This window comes from Solenopsis invicta, chromosome 7 (genome assembly GCF_016802725.1).
Source record: "Solenopsis invicta isolate M01_SB chromosome 7, UNIL_Sinv_3.0, whole genome shotgun sequence".
Taxonomy (NCBI): domain Eukaryota; kingdom Metazoa; phylum Arthropoda; class Insecta; order Hymenoptera; family Formicidae; genus Solenopsis; species Solenopsis invicta.
The window spans coordinates 11,478,468-11,501,609 of NC_052670.1; the positions used below are offsets into that span (position 1 = coordinate 11,478,468).

At 37.5% G+C, this 23,142-nt stretch overlaps 1 protein-coding gene across 4 annotated transcripts in view; it reads left to right on the forward strand.

The window, feature by feature from the left end:
• Positions 1-2,292: 2,292 nt before the first annotated feature.
• The window catches only part of LOC105202414 (hemicentin-2), a 417,498-nt gene continuing 396,648 nt past the window's right edge, over positions 2,293-23,142 (forward strand). For 2 of the 4 annotated variants that reach the window (XM_026134082.2, XM_011170920.3), the window contains exon 1: positions 7,079-7,249. In XM_026134082.2, coding sequence (XP_025989867.1) covers positions 7,153-7,249 — 97 coding nt within the window. In that variant the 5' untranslated portion in view covers positions 7,079-7,152. Of the gene's footprint in view, positions 2,691-6,701; positions 7,250-23,142 lie in introns of those variants that run through there. The other 2 variants (XM_011170919.3, XM_039452269.1) reach the window with 2 other exon arrangements.

The following is a 23,142-nucleotide window of genomic DNA, read 5'->3' on the forward strand; positions in this document are numbered from 1 at the left end:
TAAGCTTTGCGATTTTTTCAATTATTTGCTGAGTCTAAAAACTGATGTCCATATTTAAAATAGGAAACATTTCTAAACATTAGTTTAAAATATGGGACAATTTCAAATATTTATATGAATGCAGTGAAGACTTTTAGAAAAAGTACCATTCAGATCATATTGGGTACATATGGACTCAAGATGGCCAAATTACGTATTTTTCTTTTTTTAACAAAAAATATTATAAACATGAAAAATAAAATGATCCAACGTTACATTTATAAGTTCATTAACATGTTGACATGTTTTTATTAGACATATTGACGTATAAGAGTACACAAAGAAACTATTTTTGCCTACAATTCATTAAGTAAACGATTTGACTTATTTTAACTTTTTCCTCTTGAAACGATGGCTTATTATCGCGGTTTAGTATGAATTAAAATTTATGATATGGAGTAATGAAAGTATCGAAAAAACATTACAATCGACGTGTGCGTGCTTGAAATTGATCTAGGCTATATTAGTTCTACCTCAGAAAGGGTTTTCTTTTTTTGATTATAAGTACAATATTATGATGAAGTTAAATATAGCATTGTAAAGTATAAGAGCTACAATAATATGAACTGTGAAGATTAATAATCAACACTTGATGGTTCTAGAAAGCAGTAATTTTCCTACGAAATATTAGCTCATAAGAAACACATCATGGAAATTCTACTTTTGACTTCAGTCAAAATTTAACAACAGAATAAGCAAACTGAGCAAACAACTGTTGCAAACAAGTCACGTTGATACAGCCTGTATATAACTAATGTGTATAACTAACGTTATTTGTTCAATTCGCCATGTAACTACTTAAAAACAGCAAGTAGGCCATATTGGGTACAGTTGCTTTATTAAATTTTATTACGTTTATTCTTCTCGATTCTTCTCGTTTGACACTTTGTTCATATTTTTCTTTACCTACGGCTTTAGCATGGATAATCAATAATTGATGTCCAATTACTGTCCTTGTTGAGACAATCAGCGTTTCATTGTAGCTGAAAGAGGTGCTATTTATTGTTAATATACCTGCTGATACGTAACGAGCTGAGACACGCAATATCTATTGAACATTGAGGAAAAGTAAATACCGAGAATCGCATTTATATTGCACAGATGTAGTGACAGAAAATTACAATGATGGAGAGAAGAGAAAGGAAATAAGGTAACTCCGGTACACACACGTCGCACCGATCGAAAACTTAATTTATCAAGAATTATTTGTTATATTTAAGGAAAATGAAAATTAGATCAATGAAAACTTTACACTTTATGAAGAAAAAAATTAGAAGTACGAAATATTTATTTTCTATATCTAAAAAGACTTTAAAAAATTTTTTAATTTTTGCCGTCTGTCAAAAGTGGTGAGATTTATGGCCATTCATGAGTGAGATAATTAAATTGGACAAAGAATACAAGAGTTAGGTACATGTACTCTTTATACACTTTTGTGTCATGAAATAAACCTTTCACACTTTTTACACAGAAAGTAATTATTTTACATAAATTGTAATACATCGCTGTGCCACTCATTAACAAATTGATTTAACTCACGGTGGTTTCGTTAATGTTAAGAGTAAAAAAACTAAAATTACAACATAATATTAATATAACGTATAGACATATGACAAAATGCAAGCAAGTCATCTTCATTCGTTCTATTATCTGTTTACTTTTGCGGCGTGAATACCGAAGTTAGCCGTAATTGAGAACGACAGAAATACAATAATTTATAGTAGAGGTGTCAAGTTTCAAATAAAAAATGTGCCAACGTTTAAATTTTATCGTATACCCATTTTATCTACGAAGATAATCGAGCCTCTTCGGGGTTGAAGCTTCGGAGGCTCGCGGGCTTCGCGGGCTCGGTCAGCCGAATATCTCGATAATAATATCGTAAGCATCCCCCCGATCCGGATGCGTCCGTGATTCGCGCGCGGCTCCGACTCGACAGTGGTGGAATACTACACACGTATACAGAGAGATCGCGTAGGAACGAGCGCCTAGGGTGGCGTCCTCCTCCTCCTCCTCCTCCTCCTTACTGGAGCACGGAGGGGTCAAGGGAGTGAGACGGGTAGGTCGATGGGTGAAGGGTGGAGAAGTGCGCGGGAGTGGCGTGCGGCGGCGCCCGCGTCGGTGGTGGGGTCGGCGCGGCAGGGGAAACGCAGCACGCGGGTTGCCGGGCGAGAGGTGGCGCGGCGGGCAGGGGTAACGGCCACCACGCCGGTAGGGGTGGCGGTGGATCCCTCGAAAGTCCGACGGTGCTTCTCTCTCTCCACTCTCAGTCCCGAGAGCGGAGTCAGAGAGGCGGGAGAGCGCACTCGAAGTTCGCTCGCTCGCTCGCTGGTCGTTCCGCGCCTCGTAACGTCGCGCGCGTATACCGTCGCGTTCGTTCTCTTATTACGCACGTATCCCGTCGTACGTGACGTTGTCGTCGGTGGCCCTCGTCGTACTCCACGTCGTCCGTTGCGACGCGGCTAGAACGGGACGCCGAAGGTGTTGTGGAATCTGCACGAATTCGCGTTCTCCGGATACTCGCCCGTTGCCGAGCACCAGTGCGTCGAATGATGATGCTCGTCCTTGCCGCTGTGCCGTGAGAGCAGTGTCGACAGCCAGGAAGCAGGATCCGGCCGATCATCGAAGGAAACGTCGCGCACGCTGTGTTCTCGGTGAGAGAGGATGCTGCGAACGGCCTTGGGCAGCAGTTACCCGCGTGTGTATCGTAGAGCGAAGGACCTCGAGGGGTTGGGCCGAAACGTAATGATTGTCGGGGAGCGTCGGGGGTAGCCTTTTGAATTTTTCCGTTACTGCGCGATGCATCGCGACTGACAACGGAGACTGACTGACTGACTGATTGAAAACGTTTGTTGTTATTCCCGAGCAAGCCCTCTAAGAGTAAAACACAAAAATAGGTTAAGTTTAAGAGCACATACACACGGTAGTGCAAAAATGACAGAAATGACAGAAAGGAAGAATATAAATATGAAAGAAAAATTCGCGAGGAAAGAGACGAAAGATAATCACAGCAATAGAAATGATACATGCATAAAGAAAGAGACGGAGAAAGAGCAGAGAAAAAAGAGAGAGCTCGTTGTCGCTCGACCTCGCGCCACAAGCGCCGATGTCCTAATCGCCCGAATCCTCGAAGGTTTCCGTGCTGCGTGAGCTTTTCGTTCGAGAGGGAACGGAATGGGCGCGATGCTCTCGATGGAAACACGAGACTCGTCGTGCTCGTCCTCTCACGCGAGATCGACTCACGTCACGTGCTCCAGACGACTGCTACTGCCGGAATTCGCGTGCCGATCGCGGAGGCCCGTCACGTGCCTCTCTGCCGCGTAGGAGAGGAGCAGGGCGCCGGCCTCGATTATCCTCGCGTTCGCTGCCTCGCGCGGAGAGGCAGCAGCACACTTCGATTTTCGCGTGACGCGCGTGCGAATTTCGCGTTCCGCTCTTCTATTTCTATTTTTTTTTTCTTTTTTCAATCTACCTCCATCACGGGGGCGTTTTCAGCGCGCGCTTTCGAAACGCACCGTTTTCGACCGCGCGCGCGGCCCTCGACGCGTCCGACGCCGCGCTACGCGGATTTACGTTCCATTCTCCGACCCCCTCGTCGCTCTTTCTCTCCTCCCTTTCCCCGCCGTTGCAGAAAGAGTAAACGCGAGTTTGCGATTTGACGTGAATGGGATTTACGGGCGCAAAGTGATAGCTACGCCGTGTCCCGGCACGTCCTTAAAACGTCAATGATACACATTGTCGAGATGCTCATCGTTTCGGTCCCTCTTTATCCGAACGTTTTTATCACTTCGACCCCCGGCCGTGCAGGAAAAGGGAGAGAGAGAGAGAGAGAGAGAGAGGAGAACGAATGCGACGTGGGGCCTCGCGTCTACCAGTCTGGACAGTTACGGGAACAATCGTAGCAGCAGCGCACGAACAACACGCGAGTAGACGGAGCGCGCGCGCGCGCGCGCGCGGTTCAAGGGTCGTCGTCGGAACAAAGCGGCCGCGCCATGCATATGCACGAGGGACTCTGTGTACCCGGTTTGCGGGCCGGTGATTACAGGTGGGAATAAACCGATACCGAGATACCGGGGACTGCTGCCTAATACGCGTCGTCGTGACCCACTTCCGTAAGTTTCGGACATCCGCCTCCGTGTTCTGACGGCGAGATTCTACCCGCCGGGGGTAGTTGGTAGTCACCCTCGTCCCGTAATACGAAATATCAACATTTGCACTTCGGGACGCGAACGCGCGAGCGCGCTCGCGCGCGCGGACGCCATGCAAAGGTGACGACGAAAGTTTGGAGACGTTAATTTTACGGACGACGCAAATGGAAATATGCCGCGCCAACTTTCGGAGCGACTGTATAAACGTCATCTGTTTCGTCATCTGTTGTTTCGGAATGTAGGTTTCGAAAACGCGGTTATGAAAATCTCACCACGAGGAAAAAAAAGGGGAAGAAAAAGAGATTCGAGCCTTTGACAGGACTGCGGTAACGCGATCGAGACATCGATTACTCGCAGTTATCTCGAGCGATGATATCTCGATCTCTCTTTCGACTTGCCGTTTCATTACGCTCTTGCATTTACTACTCGGACGTCCCGATATCATTTCGAGCGTACATCGCCGCGAATATCAAGGACGATAATTTACGGCTGACTTTTTTAATATTCGGGGCGCACGCGGTAGCGTGTCGGTGTATCAATCCACAAGTACGACCAACCTGCCGGGGGAACGATCAATTTAAAAGGCCGTCCGTTTGCGCGAAACGCGAAGATATGATTTATGCCCCACGTCCCCGAATAACGCGCGCTCGCTCGCTCGCTCGCTCGCTCGCGATCCCGGCAGTACGAAATTATCCGAGATATCTCAATTAGGCGCGTAAATCATCACTCGATTCGAAAACCGAACGATAAATGATTCGCGCTGCATCCGCGTTTCTTCCCCTCCAACTGCTCCCTCCCATACAGCACAGCATTGCGAAAACATTGCAAAATACTGCTGCGATGTTCCAGCAATGTTGCAGCGATCGTGCAGCAACATATATAGCATTGTGTTAACAACATTACGTATCAATTTTTCTGAAGCGGACATTTTACCGTCGTAGTGCAATGTTGTGAAAACATTGCAGCGATATTTTGCAACGCCGTGCCATGTGAGCGGGCAGAGCAGGACAAAAAGTATTTCAAATACAAAATACGAAATACTGGCAATTTCGATTTGAAATACAAAATACGTGTTGTATCTTGTATTTCAAATCGAAAGATTGCCAATATTTTGTAATTGAAATACTTTGCCCGACCTTGCCCCCGGAATATACTAAATTTTCTGCGAAATTACGCGTCGCGGGTGAAAACGGAAATACGCGTCGCCGTAAATCAGCGGGTGATCATCGCGCGATCATCTCGATCGGTGTGATTTCAGACGGGTATTCCTGCGAAATCCTATTAAAGACTGCACGGATCGATCGACCGTTGCGACGTGCCGCGAAATACAATGGCGATCACGAGGTTATTACATATGCGTGCATTCGCCGCGGATTTAGACACTCGTTACACGCACGCGTGCATTACAATTGGCGTAAATGGCGCGCAATAAAGCAAATAGTCTATAATAAACATTTCCGATGTTATCGCGAACGTGATGGGCAAAGTTTGCAACACGACGAATGTAGTCGACGATATTGTTATCTTATTTTTTTTTTAATTGTTAAGATGTTGAAAAATATGGCATGGCATAAAATTGTGTAGCTTAAAAATGTTTTTTCAAGATAAAATGTATATAATAATATCTAAAGAAGGCTAATGAGAGTCGAGTGTGATTTTTTATGCACAGTTGCAATTTGAAAGGATTGCAAACTTTGTCGAACATAAGACACACTAGAATACGAACGTTTCGATTTATTTTAGAATCATAAAATATGTATATGATAAATGTTTTATTGTACAATCTATCTTCAAATTTGAATAACTCGAATCCAATATTGATAGTTCCATCATCGAAGTGTTGCACTTTTTGTGCTAACTCTTTACTCTTAGTACATTGATCTTGTGTTAAATTAACAAGACATATTTGAATAGACTATTTTGAGCGTGCGTTAAATTTAACACAAATTTTCCAACTGTATAAATTTCGTAAATTTGACGGTCAACTAATTGATTATCATACATCACATAATTTAATTGTCAATAACTCGTCGGTGTTGTGATTATCTTTCAAAACACATTAACTCATAATTCACTGCGTATTCACTGCGTAAACAGTGTTGTTGCCTGAGTAATGTAAGACAGCGGATGCGTAAATTAGCGGGGACTAAATCTGGCTCGGTGGCAGCCCGTTAGGAGAAACGACGAGCTCTTTCTTTCTTCGTCAAACGGAATTCATCTGGCGATTTGAGCCGCGTCGCTTACTCGGGCGTTTTAGTGCCCGAGTTTAACGAGTCCCTTACGGCGACGCTACGTCCCGCGGGGATTCGACCAGGTTTCTCTAAAATCCGATAATCGGGCTGTGCATTCGACGGTAGTGAATCAACCCGGTTTACCTTAGAGAGAGAGAGAGAGAGAGAGAGAGAGAGAGAAAGAGAAACATACCGTTGTCGCGTTGCCTTTTCATCTCCACGTAGGAGATCGGTAGCGACAGATCGCACCGATTTCCTGACGTGGATTTCCTCTCGCAAATTGCAGATTCCTGGGTGCTCCTTCGTAGTGTCGATCGTCGATCTCCCGCGGTATAGCCTGTGAAGTGTCGATTCGCGACGAGGTTGGTGCTCGAAGAGATGCGCGACGCGGACGCGGGATCGGCGTCTGGCTTTGTTCTCGCGACGGAGCTGCAGCTTCCTCGCGCGGCGGTGCATCGTCGATGCTGAATCGCGCGCTACGCGGCACGTACGCGACAGTGGTGGTGGTGGTTGTGGTGGTGGCGTCGGCGGCGGTGGTGGTCCCGGTCCTCGAGTGGACTCTTTCGCGCGGATGACAGCTGGACGTTTTCGCCGCGAGGGTGACAGTGAGATCCTCGAGCTCAGTTGAGCTGGGAAGAGACGAGTCTCTCGCGTCGCCGAGAGTTCGAGACACGCCGTCGGTGATATCCGACGAGGACTACTGTGCGAATCGGGTGGTGATCGGTAGTGATGCCGTGATGGGCTGCGGCTCGAGATCGTTCTTCCTGACCACGCTCCTCCTCGTGGCTGGATTACTGTCGATAGCGCTGTTCGCCGAGAAATCCTGCGCGACACGTAAGTCTGCTTTTACGTATTTGAGAATTATTATCGTGAATAAATGTCGTAGTACACATTGATTCATAACACTGACTATATGTTGGAAATGATCATTTTTAAAAATAATTTTTAGTGATAAAGAAAGGAAACATTTTTCGAAAAAGTTCGTATAAAATATAGGTATACATATTGGGAATATGTATTTCATGTAACATGAAATCTGTAGCAGAAAATGAAATTTCCAAAATATCAAAACAAATTAAATTAATTTTTTTCCTAAAAAGTCATCAAAAATTTTTGAAACATGAAAAATACAATGCATATAATTTATGTTGGTGTTTGCAGTGTATTTGTTTTACACAGTGAAAAATAGTTTGCATTTATATTAAAATCGGTTCTTTTTAAAATTATTTGTTAAAACTTTAACATATCCGAGTATTAATTAAATATACATGTAATGTGCTTGTATTATTTAAATATTTTGCGTTAAATTGGAATTTAACATTTTTTAATATTTAAATAACATAATTTGAGTTAACGAACAAATAATATATAAAATTGTAATATGTGTAATTTAAAAATTTTTCTTCTAAAATAAAATATATATGTCAACATGTGATAAATGTTAATTTTTTTACAAATACGTTTTTAAATTGTATCGAAGTGTGATATCTTTTGCGCTAATTTTTTTTACGGAATATTTATGTTGCTTTCCAACACATTCATCTTGTGTTAAATTAACAAAAAATATTTGAATGAATCGTTTAGACATGCGACATATATTAAATTTAACACAGATTTTCCTACAATGTACATTCGTAAATTTCAACCTAATTGGTTATACATTACACAATTTAATTGTTTGTGATGTAAAACAACTTAACTGGCGTAAAGAATACACGGATGTAACTAATGCAAATATTAATCAAATTTAAGAAAGATAGAGAGAGAGAGAGAAAGAAGAGAATTCGCATATTTGCGTACGAGAGTTCTTTGCAAATTTTTGTTTGATTACGCGATAGTGAGAGCAAATTTGTAATTTGTGAAAGATTGCATAACTTAATTGCAATTTTGATATGGGAAATTTTGATGATATAGTGTTGGCTTTATGTCCTTTATAAATGAAGGCACGCGTTAACTTGGCTTTTCACCCGTTATTGCATTTTCTGCCTTTGTGAAACTCTATCAATATTATCATGTTAAGGAGAAGATGATCATGTAATGAGCGATAAATGCATAACTTGACTGCAGCGTCGATGTAAAAGATTTCAGTTATGCAATTCAATAATGCAGGTGCGCGCAGTAAAGACTTATAACGCGAATTAATTTAAAACATTTTATAACTGCTTTTACCCGATGTAAATTTTGTAATACACGATAAAAATCTCAATGCATGAACGAAATTTCTCTCGTTTTCACAAGTTTATAGTAATATTTATTACCTAACGTTAAATTTGGTAAAAGAATTAAAATAATAGTAGAATATATATTAAAAAGTAGAATTTATAAATATGAAAACTATAATGCTTTACTTTTTTTTTAAAGAATACATTTCAGGCTTCATGAAATTCAAAATTATCAAAATTGCCAATCTGAGCCAATACTGTTTTTCTCACGTGAATCACTGAGTATGTTTACAATTACATATTCTAAAATGGAAACTTCGTACGTTTTATGCTTCAGTGCCATTATTTAAAATCCAATCATAGCAAGTCCAATCCTATTACTTTTTACTTCGAATGTGCGGTCAGTCAGTAATTATCTTCTTGTATTTACGAATTCAGCATCGTGATACAGCAACCGATATGGTTACTGGGAGACGAACAGATCTTTCGCCGATACTTTGTGACAGAATTATAAATTTATTTTTTTAATGTAATAGTTCTTCATTTTTATATTGAGTTTTGAATTTATTGTATTCCTCAATACTGTTATACACTTTTTTTTATTTCTAATCAATTATTATATTATTTTCTAATTTATAAGAGTTATATTACTTGGTATATAACTCTTATAAATTAAAAAATAACGATAGATTAGAAATGAGAAAAAAGTGTATAACAGTATGAAAATATAATATTAAATAAAAAATTTAATATATAAATGCGACTTGGCATTCAGCATGATAACTAAGTATCTACGTTGTTTTTTATGTTGAAATTCTCGTTACACACGTAGAAAAATAAAAAAAAAAGTTTATATAAATTTCTGAGAGATTGACATTTCCACACACGGCAAGTTTTAGGAAAAAAAAAAAATTTGGCTTTAAAATCTGTCCTCTCGGTTTAAAGCGACGCGCCCGAAGTTATGGGAGATTACGCGAGTGTAATATAAATTTCCTCTCGTATCTTTTTCTCTTCGCGTTCTTTCCTCTCGAAATACAATCGCGTAATTGCGGGCGATTAGCATTCCGCGCAAGGAGATCGCGGAGATTCCGTCGCATTCGGCCGAGGAAGCCTCTCATTAGACCGCGTACCGGAACTCGATGGGTCTAATTATTTTCCGAGTGCCTGCAAACTCAGAGAGATTCGCGTTTCGGGGGTGATTCGAATCGGGGTCACGCGCATGCATCGATATCCCTTTCTCGGTTTCCCCGTTCATCTCTCTCTCTCTCTCTCTCTCTCTCTCTCTCTTTCGTCCACATATATCGGTTTCCCTTGTACGCCCTTAATGCCACGTTCGCTCATGTACCAACACACGCGTGTATAGCCGCAAACTGTTTCTCCTGCACAAGCAGTCTATTCCTAAAATAGATACGCGCGAGCATATTTCGCGAATCGTGCATGGAAGTTGCACGAGATAGGTCGGGTAAGAAGAAACATGGACCCGTATCTATAACTTGAATGTAAGGACATTTATGCTCGACTTTATGAGTCGTGCGAAAACGTTTATGGTTTTCGTACGATAAAAGTTGCCGTAAAACTTATTTTGGTTCTTTCATACGACATTATCGAAGAAAATGTGCTTTCTCTGCTTCGTTATATATACTGATGAAAATATAGTTTTGTATTGTATGCGAAGGGATTCAGTCTCATTTTACAGCTACAGTTCTAGACATTTGTCAGAAAAATACAACAGGATAACCTCTATGGTATTTTATGCCGCAAAAGTCGAAAAAAAAAATAGAAAGAACGGAGACAACTTACTTGTAACCACTGTTATATATTTTTATGTTGCATTAGTATTTGTAATTTTAGTTTTTTTTACTCTTACACTATTTTATTAATATTGATGAAACTATTGTGAGTTGAATCAATTTGTCAATGTTATGTGTGACCCAGGGATATTACTACTTATGTAAAATCGTTACTCTCTCTCTGTAGAAAGTGTAACAAGTTTATTGATCATTTCATACGTAAGTGTAGAGAGATAATAAAGAATGGAGCACACGAAAATACGAGTATTCGGCTCTTGCATTCTTCGTCCAATTTGATTGTCCCACTCTTAAATGGTCATAAATCCCACCACTTTGCATACACGGCAAAAATGCAGGGGTGTATTAAAATCCTTTTTCCAAATGTAAAAAAATAAATATTTCGTATTTTTTTGTATAGTAGTAAAGAGTATGAAATTTTTATTGGTATAATTTACTTTCCTTAAACATAATACTTAATAAATTAAGTTTTTGATCGGCATATGTTCCAGAGTTATCCTATGAAATTGCGTCTTTTTTTTCTGTTGTACAAACAATACGAAAAAAAATACAATTATACAAAAGTTTTCGACGAATCCAATTGCATTTAATCGAACTGCCAAGTCAATTGAGTAACATAAAACTACACAAGTTTTGTCAAATTTTGCAATTAAATCCGGCTGGCGTTTCGGCAATTGTCACCATCATATCAGCGTTTCGAAAACGATTAAAATTGTTAAAAAAACACCGACGGAAAAACACCGCGCGTGACGACGAAACGACCTGTTTAGTCGAGAGCGTTAGGCAGGCGCAACGTGAAAAGGCAGGAACGACGCAGCGGAATATAATCTCCCCCTTCCCTACTGTGTCGGATCGTACTGGATTGTCAGTACTGTGTCGGATCGTACTGGATTGTCAGGGGCTGTGTCCTCCTCGGTGGATCACGCGCTGGCGAGGGAACGCGAACGGGGCGCGAACGAGAGGGAGCTGGAGGGAGCGCGACGATGGCTTCTCGCTCAAAGGACGCTGAAGCGAATGGGATGCGGACGTCGTTGTCACGAGCAGGCGTGAGGTCGCTGATATTCCCTTGTCTTTTATTAAGGAGGGTTTCCTTTCTACGTTTGCGTCGCTCGTTCCTCCTTTCACACTCTCGTTGCTCTGTTTAGCGGTCGCTGCCGATGTTCTTTTCTGCTACGCGCTTCTCTCTGTCCGTCTCTCGTTGTACCGACACCACCGCAATGCGCCCCTGCGAATAATGCTATAATTATTTCTCTGTCCCTTTTTTCCTTTACTTTTTTGCCTTCTCCCTCTCTGCTTTTCTTTCCTTTATTTCTCTTTCTGTCTAGGTTCATCTTTGTACTCTCCGCAAACGATTCTTTGCGCCACCCTGTCCGCCCCGCCATATGTTGCTGCTTTTTTCTCGTGGTCATTAACGCGCAGTGAACCGTGCGATGAATGTCTAATTCCGGCTTCTTCGCGGTCCGCGAGAAATTGGTGGTTCGTCCTCACTATTTCAGACTTTTGCTCGAGCCGGAATTGAAGTCCGGAAAGTTTCAGATTTATTTATTTTTTATTTTATTTAATTAAGAAACTGCACTAACGATGTATTTCTGTGCAATGCTGTAAAAATACAATCAAATAGAGTAAACGCTAAAAACGAGAGAGTTCTAGAATTGAGCAATATCTAATATTAGGCGAGTTATAGAATAACAAATAAATAATGTATCGATTTATTGTTCAAAAGCCTATTCCTTATTCGGAGATATTTAACATTTACTAACCAGTCTCGATCGATTAGTATCATTTGGTCACAATTATAAATATCGATTTTGAATTTTGAAGGTAGACTTGCTATATTAGATGCTTGTTAACATTGTTATTGTTAAATTGATTTTCGATTCAGTATTGTGATATTTTCAATTTAGTTCAACCTAGAACTGTGTTTCGAACCAGTTATCGGCGCGCAGTTTGGCAGCAGTGAAAATGTATATAAAATCACACTAGAAATGTGTCAGTATTAATGTCTAGCTTGTAACCATTAATCCTCAGTAGGCACACTAGGTCTTTTTTACCAAGATGGAATTTCACTCTCAAATTTCTCCAAACAAATTTTTATTTTTATTAAACAATGGTTTTAACATTTGAGTTAAATGGTTGTTAGTAATATAAAACAGATATTGATAACAGTAATCAGTTTTTTTTTAGATTTTTTGAAAGTCTAAAACAATAAAAATGTTGGGCGAAGAAGACTCTGTGTTTTAAGGGGAAATTGCCATATGAGATGTTTGTTAGCATTGTTATTATTAAATTGGTTCTCGATTCAATATTGTGATATTACTATTCTCGTTCAACTTGGAACTGTTTTGAGATCGAACCAGTTATTGGTGCGCAGTTTGGTGAACTTGAAGATGTATATGAAGTCATACGAGAAATATCAGCACTAAGATTCAGCTGTAACCTTTAACTTTTCATAGGCACATTAGGTCTTTTTTTTTATCCAGACGAAATTTTATTCTCAAATTTTTTCGAATAAATTTTAATTTTTATTAAATAATGCTTTTAACAAATTGAGTTAAACAATTATTTATTAATATAGAATAGACATTGAAAAGTAACCTTGAGTTTTTTTAAATTTTTGAAAAGTTTAGAACAGTAAAAAAAATTGGACTGGACGAAAAAGATCCAGTGTGCCAAGTAAAAATATGTGGATCTACCTCCGCAGGGTTGAGACTCTTGATTAATTGCGTGTTCACATGCCGGTTTATGTTCTCTTATTAATTTTGATTTCACTGCAATGACTCGATATAATGTTGTAGTTCCAAAAATGCTCGAGAAGTACCGTTTGCCTGACATCGCTCCATATATGATGCAAGAACTTTCGGAAGATATCCGCGAACGACCTCGTTTCCTTCCTTTGCTCTTTCGGTTCTCTCCAGAAAACTTCTTTGCTCTTTTTCCCGACCGAGCGACCTCGTCGTCTCGAATTCTTTGCGTTTATTCTGGATCTTCCTCTCTTTGAGATAGTATATAATTATACTTGTCCTGGTATATACGTAGTGTTTCTTTTTTTCCTCCTCTGTCATTACGTAGGCATTACGTATTTCAGTAAGACACGTTTGATTTTACGGAGGAGCATCCGTGCATCGAGGTTTCATTGTGATTAAAAACGCCGCTTTAAGAGTCCGCATCTTAACGCCCTTCTCCTCCTCCCCTTTCCCGCACCTTTGAAAATACCATTTATTTTTTCTATGTCACGATATTGGCTTTTGTGAGAACGCATCCGACCGTTATAGATATATCTTAAAATGTTACGCGCTTCTCGTTCTTCATCCGTCTTCGCTTTGTAGTTGGTTGTCTTGAGATCTCGCCCTGCTTTGTACGATATTTTTCTTACTTCACGTTTCTTACTGTTAACGTGGCGTAAGCAGGTGCCGCTGATGATGTAATGACGTGATCATTTCTGTTAAGACGCTAATGAGATACGTCTGCGTTTCTTCGCGTCGTGCTGTTTATTACTCGCGCTCACTAACTCGTTCATCTACAATACGATCTCTTTACGCAACAACCATATTTTTACAGTCCTTATCTGCCTTCTCGGTCTCACTTATTACGTCTTCCCTTATATTCTTCTGAGCGGAGAGACACCTACACCGCGCTCCCCATTTTCTTTATCATGCTTCCCATTTCTCTCCCTTCCTGCCTTTTGGAGCGACGTTTTTCTCTCGCGTTTCGCTCCCCAAGTCTATAAACTATATTCCTATTTCGCGACGACTCCTGCGCTTTTTGTAGGTACCCGTTAGTGTCGTGTACGTCGAGATTTTTCAAGACGCGACACGAATTCGCAGGTAGTATCCGAGACCGTCTCACTTTCTGGGTCACTCTGCCCCATCCCTTACAAACGCCGCAATAAAAGTTTGCGACTTCTTCGTAACGCGGGCGCACCTGCGGTCTCCTCCCTCTCTCCGAGTGTGGTGTTCTTCGCTTTACCCTCGTCCCATATCCGGCGAGATTGATAACGCATCTTTTTACAGTTGGGATCGACCGGGGACTTTTTGCCGCTCGTCGAGGCGCTTTCCGGTCTCGCAAAAAAGATGATCCCGTCATCAGCAACGCCACGGAAATCCGTGTAAATGCGTCGTCGATAATCTAAATGATGCGAAGAAATCTCTTTTCTCTCAGCCAGCCAGCTCTCTCGATCGCGCGAGCGAACGGGGGTGGGAAATGGGAATTGAGAGCGCGTCGGCTACATCGCGCGCGAATGCGAAAATCGATTTTACGACAAACGACAAGTCGCGCTCGACTTTCACGCCGCGTGCAAATAAACGCTCGTTACCCGCGACAGATTTTTCCCGTTTCGCGCTTTAACGAGTGACTTATAGGCTGTAAACAATACTTGCGCTCACGTTTGTAGCGCACGTCACGCTATTTCCTCGCCGGATCCCGATGTGTAACAGCGAAATAAGAAAATACTGTCTCTCTTGCAACACTTCGTCCAGCTCACAATTGGGATGAAAGCGACACGCAGATTTTAAAAGTCGATCCCTTGCGAATATTCGCCATACATCTGATATTTTAAGAAATAAATGTCGGACACATAGTTAATCTTCTCGTGCTTGATGACACATATGTGCCAAACCTTAAGAAGATCATATTTTCTACAGAAATAAAAATAGTAACTTCTTTCTGAGCTCATTTTAAAGATAAAAGTAGGATTGTTCATCTAAAGTTAACATCTTTAGGAGTTTTCCCTTCCTCTTTGATCTGCTTACCTTGTCAAAAATATGTAAAATGAGGTGAAAGTGAGAAATACGTACATCTTCCACAAAAATCAAGACAGCAAATTTTTTCTGGGTTTATTTTGAAGGTCAATGTAAGGGTTATTCATAAAAAAAAAATGCTATTTAATTTCAAAATGATGACCAAAATTTAAAATTTTCTTAAATTTGAATGAAACTTATACTCCGAGGATTTTGGGGTCAATCTCAAATAGCATGAAACATTGTAGCAATATTGTAACAATGTTGCCATATTGTTGCAATGTTTTATGCTACCTGTGTTGATTACGGATCTGTAATTAAACTTTTAAAATTTAATATAATGGATTCAATATGGTGGACAAAATTATTAAATTTTGTTGGATTTGTGTGATATATTAGATCTGTCATTTTGAATATTGATATGTTAATTATGGATTTATATTAACGACCCTGAAATCCTCTAATAAGACATGAATTGAATCATTTCAAAAAGAGTCAGGCACGAAAGGGTTAAAATAATGTACAGCGTGCCCAATATTGCTACAATGTTTGCAACATTGCAGCAATGGTAAAATGTTTGCTTCAGAAATACTGATACGCAATGTTGTAGTAACATGTATAATATTGCATCAACGTTGCTGCAATATTGCTGAAACATTGTTGCAATATTTTGTAACACGATATTTTTGCAATTCTATGCTATACGGGTAAATACTCGCGGAGTTTCCCAGTCTCGCATTTTCGAAAGAAAGTCATTTTGGATGAAATCGTAAAATCGAAACGTTATTCTGATCGTTCGTGAAAAAATCGCATTACGTAAGGACAATGTGCTGTAAAATATTACGGACCTCATAAACTTCGTGTGCGCTCTCTGCTCTATGTCGCGCGCGCACATTTTTATCGACTCGGCTCATGGTGCGCAGGGCAAACATTTTATCGTCCGCTACAGACAGATGCGAAATTGATCAAATTGCGAAATTTTTTTCACGAGCGTTCGTCGATCGCGATTACAAAATCATTGACCGCGAGCCACTCTAACGCAACGCGGCGTAGCGGCGGTTTGCGATACCGATGCTGATGCGCCTGGTCTCGTTTTATTGGCATTGCTTATCCCGGCGTGAACGGGCGATATTACGCATTAGAGATTACGCTTGCGAGCCGAGTTTGGCGTCGGATCGCGTTCGTTTTCGCGAAACCATCGAACCGGGAGCAATCGATACACGGCTCCCTGAAATTATGAGCATCATCGCGCCGACATTTTATTTGCCGGGGATTTATATTTCGAAAAATCCTCCCTCGACAACGAGCTTCGCATCGCATTGCGTAACTCTGCTGTGTGTATATATCATTCTTTCGCCATGTGGGATGCGTGAATTGAGATAAATGCATTGAATTGTATATAAATGTATTGAACTCTCGACGGTATATATGTTAGATTCAGCAAATTAAATGGATATCGAATTTGAAAATGATGAAAATGTTTTCACACAGTTAGTTTCGTATGAGGATTTTTTTTTCAATTTTTATTGAAAAAACCAATTTCATTTAAATCTTAAACGTACGTCAAATGCGTTAAGAAAACGGTAATACACGGTTCCGACAAATCAATATAATAATTATTCATATGCCACAATTGTGTCTGGGGAGATATATATCAGAAACACTTTTGTATTTGGCTGCTATAGTTGGAAACCCCTCGTTAGAGTTTCCAGCATGCGTAATCAAGGACAGTAAGTTCGGAGTTAGAGTTGCGGTTCGAGGACTGCTCTAAGTTTGACGGCGCTGTTTGAGACAATTAGCGTCTTTGACGTTAACGACATTAATAATTAATAATCGATATTTCGAAATTTAGCAACTCCGTGTCGCAACTCCGTGCCGCTTCTCCCCGTAACATCGGTAATCGCATTCACGGTTGAGTTGAAATACAATGTGCTCGTCGATCCATACCTGCGAATATATTAATTGCATGCTTTTGATAAGAGCGCAAACAACAATGTTATTGGAATATTAACGCATCAGCGAGAGCGTAGGTTATTGTGTGACCGCGGTATTCCCAATTGTCCGGTGCGACTGTTTATAAAATCCGCGATTGTTACGATTGAATGCGAGAATATTGCAAGAGAGAAAATATTTGTTTTGAACAACCATAAAGTTTGAAAATTGTCGATTCGATGAATGTGTCCTAAGAACAACATTCTAAGGATGATTTCAAAACGATAGAGGAGGAGAAAATAGTGTCATGAGCTGTGTAGGTATTATGAGCACTAGTATTATCTTCGTTATAAGGTGACGAATTGTTAGTAATTACTTGTGAAATCATTTATTTAGTAGCCTGTTGTGACGTAGTAACGCTAATATGTCAATAAACAACACCTTACAATTGTTACAAAGTTTTTGTACTTTTGAGCATTTCGAATATTTTTTGAAGTACATTTTTAACATTATACATATTTTTTCCTCATTATTTTTTAATTTGAGCCGTATATTATCACACTCGAGTGTTTTTTGTTACTTAACTTTTTATTCAGTTATACATATTTTGCAAAGTTATTTAATAGCAGAGCATTTTATTAATGTGGGCATAAAAACGCGTGCTCAGAAAAGAGTTATGTTTAAATTAATGATGAAATTTTTTTTACTTGGTTTTTTTTTAAATTGAAATGAAAATATTTTTGAGGAAAATAAAAGTTTATTTAGTTTTAAGAAATGAATTATTAGCCTTTTTTAAAGTAAATAAATTATTTACCTTAAACAAATAATTTGTTAATTTAAAGAAAGTACTAACAAAAATGTAAGAAATAATTTACTTGTTCTCATTTTTAAAATATATTTTTTTCATTTAAAAAACGATTTGCATTGCATAACTAAACTGTTTCTTTAATTCTAATAAAAGAAAACCAAGAAATTTCTTTAGATCAAAGAAACTTTTCTTTAACCGTATAGCAATACATAAATTTTTTGGATTTAAACAAATATTTTTTCTCTGGACTGGTAATATGACTATTATCGAGATTTTCATATCAAAATATTTCTTTAATGAATCGATTGTCATTCAGAGTATTGTGTTCAGAAACATTAAAGATATTATTTTATCCTTGTTATTTCATGTAAACAAATATAAAATAATATCTCTAATGTTTTCGAACGCAAAAGCATTAAAAATATGTAACAAAATATTTTATCTTTTTTAAACAAAACCAGTTTTTAAATTTATTTTTATGCTGGCCCATATTATCATTTTTTTTCTTCGACTCATTATGCAGTGTCGTCACATTTTTATATCCCAAATAGTACCTGAAATATTTTATAACCTTGAATTTATTAAACAACATTTTGATGAATATAATCGTTAAGTTTCAATATAAAATATTATTAACAAAACTATTGAATAAAATGTAAATGTATGTTCATAATATCACCTTTTTCTCTTTTTGCTGATTTTATTTTACGACAACAACAATGCAATGCTAATTACAAAATGATATCTACTATCACAAAACTACTTTTTTTTTTATTTGATTATATGATCGAGATAAAATTTTTGTTACAATCTATTATTAATTTTTTATTAATTACACGTGACGTAAATATTTCTGTGTTACATCTCTATACCTTTAGTACTCGTGAGAATAGGACGATGACCGTGCTTGTTACTAGTTTCTGCGGTTGAAAGGTGCGAGTATAACGTTTGATGATAGGCGCTGTCGCTGTCAAGTTGCGTTGCAACACAGTTGAATGAAGCGCAAAACAGTTCGTCCTCTGCTTGCGTCATCGCTTTTAAACAATCGACGTCTTTGATATCCACAGCTTCATTAATAATCCATGATAGATATTCAAACCCCAAACTATTCGCTACTATTGTAATACTGTCATTGTGTATTATATTTGATGTTGCTGAGTGAATTTTCGTTGATTTTAACACATCTCTATCGTACTATGCTGCATATTAACTATGGTCAATTGTTTTCATTGATAAATTAATTACGTTGCTACTGATGTTAATAGTGGTTCCATTAAACATGGATAAATAAATTGAGATCGATCATGTTTTATTTTGTTAAGCGTTAATCACTTTCGCATATCATTTTTGTTTTTGCATTATAACTCCATTAATATATAAACATTTTTATTGGTATGTAATTTTTTAATTCTCTGCTATTGTACGTGTTTCAACGTACTTTTTTCCAAAAATTTCTCTTATTATTTAGGCTCGTATTTATAGTTTGTTATATAAATCTTGTATTAAAAAACATGTAATAAAATCGTTATGTATTCCCTGTTAAAAAACAAGTTAGAATAAAGTTTCATACATTTTGAAATTTAATATAAAAGTAACATTTTGATAGAAGTGTTTTTAATTGATCGCAAGAAGTGAACCGATTATTCTCTGAAATCTAATACCTTAAAGTATTGTAAAACAATTGTAAAACACTTTGTAATATTACATTATGAAGCACTTCGTAATGTACGATGAAATATTTGCTTGATGAATGCTTGTCTTATTAAATGTCCCACGTGATACAAAATCAAGTTGAAAATGAATTACTCCATCGTAATTACTTTATCGTCTTGATACCGCTTCTCATTTGTTCGTCACGTTCAATACAATATTACATAACGACTCGTGAAAAGGTTTATTAAGCTCGCACATACTAATTACTAGATAATTATAATATACTGCCCCACTAAAAAAACCTTTTTTAGTGAGACAGTATATTATCATGTTCAAATAAATTTATTTATTTTAAATATATTTATTTTATTTTTTTCCCTTGATTAAAAAAAATATTTCCTAAATTTAAAAATAAATTATTTTATATTAGCTGATATTTATTTTGACCCTTAAGTACTGAGGTAAAAAATAGTGACACTTTTACATTGGTCCCTGAGACATCGATTAAAAAAAACTGGAATAAAAACACAGAAGTTTCATAGATCTATATTTTGTTAATCAAACCATTATAAATCAGTTTTTATGAAAGTACTTTAACAACAATATTTTTTATTTGCCTTCAAGGAATTTTTTTTCCATTTTTAGTAAACAATGACATTGTTAGTATGGAGTATTTTTTATGTAATTATGTAAACAAAAATCTAAATGACAAAACTTTAAAAAGTACATTTTTGTTTTGTTTTTTTTGCGTGGTCTTACGAACTAATCTTAGTATTTGAGAGTGAATCATATCTTTCTCTCAAGGAAAAAAATGTTAAAAAATATATTCTTTTCTTTCAGTGCAAAATATAAAATTATTGAAACAATGATTTATAATCATCATTTCTTATTGCTCTATTCGAAATTAATGAATAGCATATAACATAATATTTTTGATAAGTGCTCATCGCTTCGATATTCTTAATCTGATATAATATAATGTAATGCAATATAATATAATATATTATAATATAATTATAATTAACTTAATCTAATATAATTCTAATATAATGTACAGTAATAATTTGAAGTGATGACGTTTTGTATTTTTTAATACTTTTACTACTTGCGACTGTGTTTCGAGGGGTAATACTATAACACACGGAGTGACTCCCAGAGTTCAGACTCGCTATGTGAATAACACTGCACGCCTCGTGTACGCGCGCTGTACACAAAACAAATACCAGAGCAGTACGCCAGCCAGCATTATAATCAACAAAATAAATAGTACGAAATAAACATGTACGAAATAAACATGTACGAAATATTCCATTCCTTATATTTTAAGAAAACTTTGATATGTTGACTATTATTGCATGTTTTACGCTTTGTTTTGTGGACTTTATTAGCGCCGTTTAAGAGAAGACGATTAGCTCTGTTTGACACCGAAATTAATTGAAGTGGGAACCCGCTTTGTGTGCCGTCGTTATTTCTTGTAACGTTCTCACGATTAGTAAGCACCAAATTGTATCTCACAGTTATTATGCTAACGAGATTATTACTCTGGATTAAAAATTTATAAATTTAGTTGGCAAGTATCGAAGCTGCTTATCGAATTATATTGTTGACGATATTTTCCGCGATTTATTTATTTCAAGTAGGATTTAAAATGATAGAGAATATAAATTATTTATACAGCATATAAATCATTTTACAATATTTTTACGGGCGACAGTTATCTTTTTAGCGATGCTTGAATTTGAATATATGTATCTGGAATCACGCTATGAACTTTCTATTTAAATTTACCAATTATTTTGAGATTGGTAACACGGAATAATGTATGAAACGCCGGGTTTAGTTGTTCAAGTAACGAGAAGTTGTTTCATGATGATTAATTCTCTTGATAATTAATTTGAAAAAAGAAAAACGGAATACTTAAAATATAATTATTTTATAAAATACGTCAGATACCTCTCAGCGGCGAGGTTGACTGGCACAGAGTCTTGATATTTATTTTTGTTTCGCGCAGAGCGCACCGTGTTATTGTTTGCATAGCGAGACTCGAGTCGGCAGGTAGCGAAAGCTGTTTCACGTGTTGTCGCATTACTTTTCAAATGCTGTTGTGACAAATACTAAAAGGTACCAAACGGCATCGTGTCTCACGGTTAGATGCTACAGTAAGTGATTAAGGATTTGCAAACGTGTTGAAAAGACGATGTTTCAATCTGATTAAAGCAAATTTTCTTGTTTAACTTAAGTGAGATTCGAGTGACAATAAATTTATTCTAAATTACACTTAAACCGAAAGTTGGAAGTGTGATGTGGGGTATATTCGAATTTAAACAAGAAGATAATTAGCGCGAAGATAATTAGATTAAATATCATGAGAGAGAGAGAGAGAATAGGAGAAAGATAGAAACAATAATTTATAATACCCATTATCGTTGCCTATCGCAAATATGAATAAATCGCGAGAAATATTTTTAATGATACAAATTTGATAAGTATTTCAATATGTTTTATGAATCCTTGTATTTAAATGTATATTAATAACAAATTTAAATTTTATGCAAATTATTTAATTCTTTTTTTAATGTCAATTTAAAATAGCTGATGTTAATTATTTTATTTGAAAAAAGTAATCGAACCTATCGGGAAATAAAATTTATCTTGATTTTGATAAAAAAAAAAAACTTAACAGCTATCGTATTTTAGGAGTGATTTTAGTTGAGTTCTTTACCAGGAAGGTGACCGTAAATGCAGGATTTAGTGAGCAGTCAGTAGTTTTATTGCATTTGTCTTCGTAATTCGTAAGAAGGTCCCAAATAGCGATTCCACTTTTTCTCCTTAGCTCGCTATCTTTCCAACATTTGGACGTCGGGATGTCAGCGATTGCGGCAATGTCATGCTTGCGCTTTGCGCTGATAAACGGGATGTTACTTGCGCGTGCTGCAGAAAAGTGCTTTCAGACAGCCGAGGAGATTTACGAGTGCGATAGGCGCTTCGAAATGCTGAGCTGATAAAAAGTCCGTCACTGAAAATTCGCGAATTTTCGACCAACTTATGAAAAACGAGTTTTTCCTTGTCAGAGAAAGAGAGAGAGAGAGAGAGAGAGAGAGAGAGAGAGAGAGAGAGAGAGAGATTAAAATGAATTAGTATCTAACAATCAGTACTTGAAACGAATGTCGATATATGCAATAAGTATTGATGAGAACAGAATGTGGAAAAGAATTTATTATAAATCTAAAAGTGTATTGATATCAGATCACTGAAAGTTAAGAAAAAAAGTAACCACTAATTATTAATACTGTTCAATATAATATTGATTAATCGTCATATTGATTGTGCACATGGTGTCTGACTAATTTTATTCCAATATATTAATTTGTGGTATTAAAGAGATGTTGCATATTATTAGTCGGAATATAGTATGAAACATGTCAAGTCCTCAATATTCGTTTGTAATTGGATATTGATACGAATAATTATGATTTATTGCGTAATGTGTGTTATCTAATCAGGACGATTTTATTATAACGTTAATCAACGGATGAAATGTTATCTGACAAAAACAATTGTGTACCATGTAATGTTTAACATAATAATTGTCAAATTATTAAGTTATTATTTCAATCAGTCGCGATTT